The sequence below is a fragment of the Octopus bimaculoides genome, chromosome 11 (genome assembly GCF_046866305.1).
Source record: "Octopus bimaculoides isolate indiv1 chromosome 11, ASM4686630v1, whole genome shotgun sequence".
NCBI lineage: Eukaryota > Metazoa > Mollusca > Cephalopoda > Octopoda > Octopodidae > Octopus > Octopus bimaculoides.
The window spans coordinates 83,262,049-83,274,193 of record NC_142938.1 but is presented as its reverse complement, the minus strand read 5'-3'; the positions used below and the strand labels follow the sequence as shown (position 1 = coordinate 83,274,193).

The 12,145-nt window shown below is 35.9% G+C and overlaps 1 protein-coding gene across 3 annotated transcripts in view; it reads right to left on the bottom strand.

The window, feature by feature from the left end:
- LOC106878522 (copine-8) overlaps positions 1 to 12,145 on the bottom strand; it is a 149,936-nt gene that overhangs the window by 33,982 nt on the left and 103,809 nt on the right. For all 3 annotated transcript variants that reach the window (XR_016243741.1, XM_014927751.3, XM_014927750.3), the window contains 2 exons: positions 9,834 to 9,887; positions 1,706 to 1,767 (listed from right to left, as the gene is read on the bottom strand). Coding sequence is in view for 2 of the 3 variants with exons in the window: in XM_014927751.3 (XP_014783237.1) it covers positions 1,706 to 1,767; positions 9,834 to 9,887 (116 nt within the window). In the remaining variant the exon portion in view is untranslated. The remainder of the gene's footprint in view (positions 1 to 1,705; positions 1,768 to 9,833; positions 9,888 to 12,145) is intronic.

The following is a 12,145-nucleotide window of genomic DNA, read 5'->3' as shown; positions in this document are numbered from 1 at the left end:
GTGGCGGTGGCACATAAAAAGCACCACTACATTCTTGGAGTGATTGGCGTTAGGAATGGCGCGGGGCTATAGAAACCATGCCAAATCAGATCGGAACCTTGTGCAGCTCCCCGGCTTACCAGTTTTCAGTCAAACCGTCCAACCCATGCCAGCATGGAAAACGGACACTAAATGATGATGATGATATATGTGTGCATGTGTGTGTATCTATCTATCTATCTATCTATCTATCTATCTATCTATCTATCTATCTATCTATCTATCTATCTGTCTATCTGTCTGTCTATCTGTCTGTCTATCTGTCTGTCTGTCTGTCTGTGTCTGTCTGTGTGTCTGTCTGTCTGTCTATCTATTTATCTATCTCTGTCAACATCCATATCCGGATGAATCTCCATCCTTTTCGACTATTACGACTCAGTTCTTCAATCAACTGAATTCTCTGTTCTTTGAAAGGACGTTATGAATGACTGAATATTCCACTGGCATGTAATACCTTTAACGTAATCCTCAGACAAAGTCAGTGTGACATTGGACGTGGAATGCTAGGCCTTTTGAATAACAGGGGCAATTCGCCCACCTCTTTTAATATTACCCTTTTGTTTGATATCCAGAATGTCTTCCTAAAAAGGCGGTTCCTTTATACGCTATTCCATTGTCAATTTTATTGATCCCTGTAACCTGCTTAAAAGGTAATGAAAATTTTCTAGATCCTATTTCCTTCCGCTCCTACTCTATCTGCAAATAAAGCAGTCGTCCAACATCGATTTATACCTCATAAATGCCGGTCCAGCAATTTAATAATATAATAATAGAATCATTATGACAAATGATATCAAACTTCATCCGAGATGGTGTAGATGTTTTTGAATCACATACCTCAAACATTACATTAAAAACAATTTTAGCTAGCTTTTGTGTAACAAGTCGATGCACCAATATCCCGCATAATTGAAAAAAAACAAAAACAAAAAAAAAAAAACGAAGCTGTGTATCTCTGGTTGACAAAATACCCAGATAAAATCCAAGATAAATTCTGAAAAGTTTGTATATTAGGACGAAAACTAGTACTTGAGAATAACAATTTTTTCCTTGGTAACAAAAGTATCCCCTGAATATGCAAGACCTGTGATCGGCTTTTTAGAAGATAAGTCGTATTCCAATGACTGGAAACAGGTAGCCAAGATCTCCCATCTTATAGGTAATAATTAGAAATAATGTTTGGCACACTGATTTATTTATTTGGAATATAAATTAGTGTTTAGTGGACGTTTCCTTGGTTCTGCTTTAGTTTTTGTAGCAATCATCTTGGAATAGTTACGTATTTGCGATCTTGCTCAATCAAAACTCTCTCATTCCCCAAAGTAATTCTAGTTATCCAAAAATAAGCGATGGTCATAGATGCAACGTCTTTGATCATAGATCTGCTGGATCAGAGTCGACCCGGTGCTAAAGAAACAATCTCAACTATGCTCAGAAAGTCTCATCGCAGGCATTGAGTTGGAAACAACAGCCAAATACCTCCTCCTTCAAATGACAAGATACGCACATCGGATATCGTGGTTTTTAGATATAATTTGTCTGATAAAAGACGGTATCCCCATGGCTGAAATACATCTAAATATAGATCTTTTGGGGCAAGGACTGACTCGGAGGTTAAACAACAACATGGATATGCAGATGGAAATGTAATGGAAAAGAAGCTTACCCTGATTTGATGTAATCAAGAAATGAGTAAATCGTCTCGACTTTGCAGAACATGAGTCGTACCTAAAAGATAAAAAAAAATAATAAAAATTATTTATGAATCAATGAGAAGTGTAATATACATGAAGAAAATTAGGAATTATAATAGAAAAAAATGGTCATTAAACTGTAAGAATGTAAGGAATATCGGATTATATAGAGAACACCTCAATGACACAATCACTTGATAACTGACACTCCGTCGATTATGACAACGAGGGTTCCAGTTGATCCGGTCAACGGAACAACCAGCTCGTGAAATTAACGTACAAGTGGTTGAGCAATCCACAGACAAGCGTACCCTTAACGTAGATCTCAGAGAGGTTCAGCGTCACACAGATTGCGACAAGGCCAGCTCTTGTGTGTGTATGTGTATATATGTACACACATTTCTTTCTATCTATCTATCTATCTAGCTATTTTATCTCAATAAAAGTTGCTCTCAAAACAAAGCTGGACAGTTTCTTCGATAGAAGTGTCCTACCTGCGTTCGTATACGGAAGTGAGATGTGGAGAACTTAGGGGGGGGGGGGCGGGGAAACATCGATCGGCCACGGCACAAAAAAGGGTTATGGAAAGATCCATGCTTGGAATATCATTGAGTAAGAGTACATTCGAAATGAGATAACGCGAGAGCGGAGCAGAGTGAACGGCGCAATCGTAGAATAACGAAAGTACAAATTCTACTGGGCCAGATATATCGTATTTGCACACTTACATAAGCGAGAAGAGAACTATTCAGGGACAACTGCTTCGAAACCCGCAGCACCTCTGCCCTCATTGTAAAATATACATTCATATCAATAATCATTGGTGCACTTGATTACGTTACATTATTTACATTATTTACAATGGATGGATATTTATCCTCATCTTGTTTATTGTTAACACAACGTTTCGGCTGATATACCCTCCAACTTTCATCAGGCGTCTTGGGGAAATTTCGAACCTGGGTTCTTATTCCTAAAGTATTTTTCGATGTTGTTATTATTATGTTTTTTTCTTCTTTCTTCAAATTTTCTTCCATTTCTCGCCGAGTACACCTAGGGCAGAGAAACTCGTTATATGCATTCCCAATTTACACACACAAATTCACAGGTAAAACATGTATTTAAGAAAAAAAAAAATCATGAACGGATGTTGTTTTCACAGCGATAATGCTCTTCTCAGTACATGAATCGTTCCAGTTAGCACGATTTTTTGCACTTCCTGTATGGATGGTAAGCCTGGTATCATTTTCAAATAAGTTTCAGTACCTTTTTTTTATCATTCCTAGAAATCCTACAATCACTGGTACGGTAGTTGCTTTGAGGTGCCACCTTTCTTCAATTTCTATTAGCAAGTCTTTATATTTACTGATCTTGTCAAATTATTATTATTATTATTATTATTATTGAGGTTATTAATAATAATAACAACATCGAAAAATACCTTAGGAATGAGAACTCAGGTTCGAAATTTCCCCAAGACACCTGATGAAGGCTGGAGGGTATATCAGCCGAAACGTTGTGTTAACAATAAACAAGATGAGGACAAATATCCGTCAATTGCAAATAATGTAATGTACACAATTCCTCATTTCTTAAATATAGAACTTGATTATGTTAGTAAATGTCTAAGCCACTACTTGGAGAAGATAGGATTTCCAAGCAAAGAAAGACACTGGCTAACAGGAACTTTACAAATACAATCTGTAAGAGGAACAGCAAAAGTATGCAAGATTTTTTTTCAAGTTCGATATGTAAGACTTAGTGATATAGTTATCGAAACTTCAATGACAGAATGTTTGTGTTTTATTTAGAAAACGGTTCCTTCATTCTAGAAAGAAAGCTAATAAAATGTATGAGCAGAAGATTTGTTTCTTGTGATCAAATATGTTCTCACATAAGCTCACTCGCTCCATCAAATCGACATTTTACCTGTATAGGTGCCACGGTGTGCCACGCGTCACATGTCGAGTGTGATCTCAGAGAAACATGAGATGAAATGTTTTCTTCAAGGATACAACGCACCGGCCAGTTAGGGAATCGAACCCACGATATCGTTAACGTGAGTGCAACAACCTAACGACCAAGCCATGCATCCACACAATGCATACATAATACATACAAACACAGAGACATACATGATAGGAGCCTATTACTCAATAAACTATCGAGAAGACAACGCAGAAAATGCAGTGGAGGACGTTTCAAATACAATTAGAAGGGTTGAACAGGAATCGGCTCTAACGTTATCTCCGTCTCCATCTTTCTGTCTCTCTTGGTTTCGTGTAGGTTTGTGTATATGGGATTGTATGTGCGAGTGCGGGAGTATGAGAGTTTGTGTGTGCATGGATGTAGATGTGTGTGTGGGTATCTGTATATGTGTGTGTGAGTGAAGCTTCAAGATGTTTTCCATGTTCGTTGATGCATGTGTGTGTGTGTGTGGGGGGGGAGTCCATATCTGCGTACTGGAGTATGGTTGCGTGTGTCAGAATGCCCGTCGGTGTTATGCGAGCATCTCTGTATGTATTTGTGTGCGTGCATTTGTGATAGGTCTAGCTCTCTCTCTCTCTCTCTCTCTCTCTCTCTCTCTCTCTCTCTCTCTCTCTATATATATATATATATATATATATATATATATATATATATATATATATATATATATATATATATATGCGAGTAAAAATAAATACAAAAAAGGTGGTTTTTTTTTTGTATGAATGTGTATAGAGGAATATATTATTTTGTTTAAAAGAGTTCCAACACTGTCTGCTTTTTTATGTTTTATTTATATTCCTGCAGAACCAATGTGGGGTATAGAATATGGAATATACAATATATAATATAATATACAATATATAAAATAAAATAAAATAAAATAAAAATGGATGGCACCATGAAAGAAAGTATTGAATGTAGATGAAATATTGAGTGTTCAATATAAAGGATCAAATATATAAATATATATATATATATATATATAAAGGCGACTCGAGTTTCAGGGCTATTTCCCTTCGTCATGGCCGGTATGACAGACTTTAACAGTGCATATTTAACCCCCAAAACATACATGCATACATGTGTGTACATGTGTGCATATGTGAGTGTAGGTGTTTGCTTGTATCATTCTACATGTGTTTTTTCTTGTACATGTGCAAGTATCCATGTGAATGTGCATATGTTTGTATGAAAGAGAAAGCATTTTGTTTGTGTGTTTTTGCACGAAGATTCACGTATTTATATTTACATTGCATAAGTGTGCATGTATGCATATTTGTTAGCATGTATACATGCATGTAAGCATATATGTACGTATATATATATATATATATATATATATATATATATATATATATATATATATAAATGTATGTATATGTATACATATGTAGACACGTGTGTCAATCTACAACTCGGTGTATTAATGTATATATGTGCGTGTGTGTGTGAATGGATTTCTGTGCGTGTATGTGAGCACGTACACATATGAGTGTAATACAGTCTTCAACACTGAACAGAAGAAACCTTTACTGAAAGTTAAGGACATGACAATTTTGATTAGAAAAAGAAAAAAACCTGATCCTTGCTGCCCTTCGCTGGACTCCTTAACTCCAAACATGTGTCTTTTGTCTACTTTCACTCATTGAATTACACTTGAAACAATCAATCTGTTTGTTTAGCCATATTTCATATCTTCTCTCCTCACCGCGTCCCATTCTAAATCTCATTTAATAAACGTCAGCATAACATATCTGTTTGGCGTGTCTTCACGATATCATACAACACTAACAACACAACGATAAAACAACAAAATACATTATATAAACAATAAGAGACAACAACTAACACACACACACGCACACACACACGCACACACGCACACACACACGCACACACGTACACACACACGCACACACGCACACACACACACACACACAAAATACGAAAATTAACTGAAAATATGAATAAAAAAATTAACGATAAAAATACTTCAAGATCAATATATGAATTTTTTTCCCCTTTCCTTTCTCGGATTTAATGTTTGTAAAATATTATTCAAGATTATATCTATCTACATGTAAAATAGATGAAAATGATTTTCTTTATCTTTCTGGGAAGAAAAGAGAAAATAAAATAAAATCTAATGAAAAAAGGAAGAATTGAAGAATTCCTTATAGCAAAATGGATTTCGTGCAAAATAGTTCCGCAGTAAATAAATTGATTTTAAATATCATGTAGTGTATTTTTATTTATTTATTTATATTAACCATTTACTGTTCTTCTTGCATAGCTACATGCATATAAGTGCAGGTATACATGTGTATATAAGTATGCGTATAAGCATGCATATGACCATGTATGTAGGTCTGTATGTATTTATGCATATATGAACATATGTAAGTGTGTATGACTGCTTGCAAGTACGTATAGACGTTTTATGTATGTATTTATGTAGGCATCCATGCTTTTTGTAATATGTGGTTATATTTATATGTATGTATGTGTGTACTTATGAATGCTTGTGTGAATGTGTGTTAGAATTTATGCTTGTATGCTGTACGTACACGTATATATGTATGCACGTGTGTATAAATGTATATATATATATATATATGTATACATGAATATTATATACATGTATCTGTGTATATATGTGCGCAATGTGAAGGCATGTTGCTTTGCGGTTAAGATGTTAGGCTTCCGAGCATTAATTCGTGGGGTTCATTCCTGGAATAGGTAGCACGTTGTATCCTGGAGCAAGGCACATAATGTTATGTTACTCCAATATAATGAGACGTATATAAGTACTACCTTATTGCTGGCGAAGCTATCTTTCTCTCTAGTTTCTATAACCTGGATGTATTGTTTATAACGCCGTAGACTGCGGTGAACGTCCCGAAAAATCATTTCGTGGAGACTAATTTTCAGTCAGACATTCAGTGCTTGGATTTCTACTGGTAATGCTCCATGCAATACAGTACAGTAGTGCCATCTGCCAGTGCTGGTAAAGTTTAGTCAGCCGATAGAATTTTGATACTTTTTGCATTTTTCGTCGACATGAAATGAATTTTAAGGACGTTCAGCGCAGTCTACGGCATTGTAAACAATACATCGTTGAATGTTCTTATGGGCAGTTGCAAGCATGCAACTATATATTAATGCATATATTAATTTATTTAAATAAATTACTATACATTTATGCATGTGTGTAAGCTAACAGTGAACAACATGTCAATATGTAAACTGTAAGGTTTGCCAATGTGCATAAGAAGTATGTGCATAAGTATGTGCATAAGTATGTGCAATGTGCATAAGAAGTATGTATCTACTTATGTAAAGCTGTATGTGTATTTCCGCGCGTGCATATAAATGCAGAGTTATAGATGCGAATATATATTTAATAATGCGTTCAATAAAAAGAGAAGATCGGTATTAATGAGGAATAAACTGTGGATTATAAAACGACAATAATTCTTTGAGAGATACATCATGAAATTCATATTTAAAACATACATCTATGCTATCCATATGTATGCTATCCATATGTCTGAGAGTATGTATGTATGTATATATTTCTATTTCTCTCTCTCTATCTCTCTCTCTCTCTATATATATATATGTCTGTCTGTCTGTCTATGTTGGGAAGCATGTTCATGGGAAGCGCGCGTGTGTGTGTGTGTGTGTGTGTGTGTGTGTGTGTGTGTGTGTGTGCGTGCGTGTGTGCGTGCGTGCGTGCGTGCGTGTGTGTGTATCAGTGAGTGCATATCTGCAGGCAATCAATATCTATGCATTCGTTTCTAAAGATATATGTAGGGATGGATGGATGGATGGATGGATGGATGAACGGATGGGCCGATGCATGTATTATCACTATATATAGATAAGCTTATAGATAAGCTTCTTAATCCATTTGGTGAGTATGTTTAAATGTGATTTATTATCAAAATAGATACATGCATGTGCACACACAAACACATACAGTTACACGCACAAACCCAATCAAGCATATATAATTCAATATGCAAAATGCTGTTTTACGCATGAAAAATATTTTATAAGGAAAATTAAAAAATAACCCCCCCCCCAGCTATAATTGTTAATTCTGTTAAGCAAGTTCTTCACTCTGTGATGTATATTTCATATAAATGAGAAAAGGGAGGGGCTTACTTCATGAACCTCGAAATAATGAAAGATAAAATCGACCTCTGCAGCAGTTGAACTTAAAACGCAAAGTCGGAAGAAATGCCGCTAAGCATTTTGTTCGGCACGATAACGATTCTGCAAGATCGCTACCTTACTACTACTACTACTACTAATCATAATAATAATAATATGCGTTTTTATTATGACAAAAATGTGAGGTTACGTTGTCAGATCTCCCATGGAGCATTTTACTGTCACGTGCCACCGCCACACACACACACACTCACACCCACAATGTCGTGGCAATGGACACCCCCATCCATCACTGTCACCAATATCATCATCATCATCGGCGGCAGCAGCAGCATCACTACCTCTATTATAATTAATATCATCATCACCATCATTATTAATTAGTATCATCATTGCTTAACCATCAGTCATCCATGTATTCTTAGTCTTTGTATGTATGTATGCGTGCGTCTGCATGTATATATATATATATATATATATATATATATATATATATATATATATATATATATACATGTCTGTAAGGTGCCTCCTCAAAAAGGTTTGCACGCTTAAGCAGTTCATAACTCAATTTTCCTTTCTTTATCGATTTAATCCATTGGAAATAATGAAGGGAACCACGCTAAGTTTTGAACCTAAGAAATTTACACTTAAGTGCTATTGAAAGTTTAAAAAACGCACAAGTGTAGAGACAACTGATAAGCCGCACCATAATGTAACTCCTGGTAAATTAACATGACGTTCCTCCGTAATATGCGGATTCTGAGGTCCCCATAAGGTGCAACTGTGATTGTTAATTGAGCCATTCAATTTAAATGTAGCCGCATCACACGAGACAATCTTTATTATGAAATGTGCATCTTCTACACATCGTACCGAGTATCACTCAAAAAACTCGTCTCTTCGATCCGGATCATGTTCATTGAGAAAATGGACTATTCTTGGAATGTAACTTATCCAATGACAGACCTTCTAGATAAGGTGGATACTTGAGTTTAAATTCCTATCTCACGACTTGTTTGCCGAACAAAGGCAAACGTATCTAGTAGCGTTTCGTATTTTGTGTTGCGTGCTTGTCTCCAGTCTTCTGGAATGTTTCTTGTGGACAGAATTTAGTCTGTTGGAATATTTCAATTCATCAAAATGTAAACTTTATAATGTCAATTTTACCTTGAAGATCTTCCACCCAAGGTTCTCAAAATACAAACTTATATTATTATATATGTTTTGTAATTTAAATTGGGTGCGAAGTGAAACAATTGTGGGCAATGTTAAATAATTAACGAATTAATTTATACCTATTGAATGTCTCCATTTTCAAACTTATCATCATACACATACACGCACGCGCATATGTATGCCTAGAAGCCTAACCCAAGCATTTGTAAAATAGTGGACTCTGTTAAAGCCATTCAAGATGCCGGGTGTTCATCTTGGGAATTGGTAAGGTGTACGCCCAAGTAGAGCATAACAGGATTTAAACTCGGAAAGGAGAAAGGAGGGACAAATATTGCAAGGCAATTGGTCCAGCGTTCTTACAATTCTGCAATCCCTTGGTACATTTGTATCCACCTTGAAAGGATGAAAAGTAAAGTTGACTTTGAACTCACAGCACAAAGTGTCAAAGCAAATAATATGAAGAATTCTCTCTGACACACTAACGCTTTGGCCAACAACTCTCTACCTCTGAAGAAGTTGAAAAGTACTGTTGTCCTGCTTTTGAGATTAGATTTTGGACAATGATATAGTGTAGTAATGTACGATGGTGGCTTAGGCTTGAGTAAAATGTACTGCTGCATCAAATGCAAGCCAAAGACAAGTTCTTGTGTCTTGGAATGTTGCCATTGTTGATTAATTATTCCAAACTGAAAAAGATATTTATTTTCCAAACATTATTTCATGGAAGAATTCCAGATTAAAACAACTTACCTCACCAGAGTTTTTATAGTTTTTCTTCTTAGCTTTTTTCTTTGGATTTATAGCCTGGAAAAATGTCAAAAAGAAATAAAAGAAATTGAAGGCTTTTGTTTAGAAATAAATTTAAGAATTTAATAAAATTTTGCATTGAAATTTCATATTGAAACACACACACACACACACACACACACACACACACACACACACACACACACACACACAAAATATATGTATAAATGTGTGTGTGTAAGCATGTGTATATATACATATATTCATATTCATATAATCATATGTGTGTATACGTATATATGTAAACATATATGTATGTATATATATATATAAATATATACACGTGGTCTGATCAATAAGTATCCAGACTGTTACCATAGTAACGAAGCTAAAGCACGCAGAGTAAAACCGCTTGGCACAGATTGACCTTAATCTTTTCTGTGCATATGCACAGAGTTTCAACGTTCTAGCGCACTTCTGCTGTTTATAGTAGTGTTTGGAAGGAAGGTGTGTAGCGTGTGATCATCGCATTGACCATGACAAATAAAGTTGAGCAGAGAATCTGCATGAAATTTTGCCAAAATCTTCGCGATTCCTGTTGAGAGAGCTACACAAAGTTTTCAAAATGTTTTTATCGCTCTCGACACAACCAAGGAGATTCTGTGCAACTGAAACCCGAGTGTCTTTTTGGTCAGCTGAAAGTAGTTTCGGCACAAACTTGGCAGACACGCGTCTCATACGCAAATCTTCATTGATAATGGACTGAACTCAACCGATACCAATCTTTACATCTTCTGATGACTCACGGATAGTGATTCGACGGTTTCTCCTCACAGCTGCACGAACATCCGCGATATTTTTCTCAGTTCTGCTGGTTGCGGGTCTCCCATAATGTTCGTCAATGTCGACATTCTTTTCGGTCATCTTGGAAACGTATGACCCACTCATACACTTGTGTCCGGCTCATAATCTCCTCTCCATACACTTTCTCCGACCTTGCATAGACCTCTGAGCAGGTATCATCATGGCTACTTCCTCTGTCATGCAACGATCACACGCTGCACGCCTTTATTCCAAACACTGCTGTAAACAGCGGAAGTGAGCTAGAACATTAAAACTTAGTGCGCATGCACAGCAGAGTTCAGACTCAATCTGTGCCAAGCGGCTTTACTCTGTGTGCTTTAGCTCCGTTACTATGGCAACATTCCGGATACTTATTGATCAGACCTCGTATGTATATATACGTATTCTTTTCTTTCTTTTTACTTCTTTTTTTTTACTAGTTTCACTCATTTGATTCAGGGTTTGCTGGAGCACCGCCTTTAGTCGAACAAATCGACGTCAGGACTTATTCTTTGTAAGCCTAGTACTTCTTCTATCGAGCTGCTTTGCCGAACCGCTATGTCACGGGGACGTAGACACACCAACATCGGTGTCAAGCGGTGGTGGTGAGGGACAGACACACAAATACACACACACACACCCACACCCACCCACACACACACACACACACACACACATACACACACATATACGACGGGGTATATATACATACACACACACACATACGACGCACACACATATACAAATTCTGTAAAATCCTCTTCACTTCAAATGAAAGAAAACGTGTTGATGCATAAGCACCAGAGTATGAATAAGATGTCTTTTTAAATTTTGTATATAAAAACATTTAATGAAAAATCGAATGATTGTAATCAAATAATGAAAAGAAAGTTAATCTAATATTAATGCGAGAACAGAGATGTGTGTCTACGTTTAGCAAAGATTCGACAGGACAGGACTGGAACGAATAACAATAAATACAAGTTGGATTTCAGAATAAAATTTAGCAAACATTTGGAAGTATTCGTAGATCGTTTTCCTTAATATCTCTTCGCCTTGGTTATCAATGTTTTGGCTGAAATTACTTATACAAATTAATATGTAATTAATAAGTGTCTTTCTGATATCATTTAAATATCATAATTTCAGCATATTTTTTATAGTTTTATTTAAAGTTAACTTGAAATTAAAATGGCGACAGGAGACAGCCAGGACAGCCAGTTGTAGAGAATCTGTCCGACACATACACGCCTGGAAGAGTGGCCATTAATATGATGATGATGATGATGATGATTATAATGACGCAGATATATTTTAATGACTTGGTCAATTTTATTTGTAGGTGGAAATGATGTAATTTTGTGTACAGAAGAAGAATCAGCAGATTCTTTGTGTTAGTTATTCTTTATGATCTGCAGTTGAATTTCTTCATGATTCAAATTTGCTTGTCAGCCCTTCAAGACTAATGATAA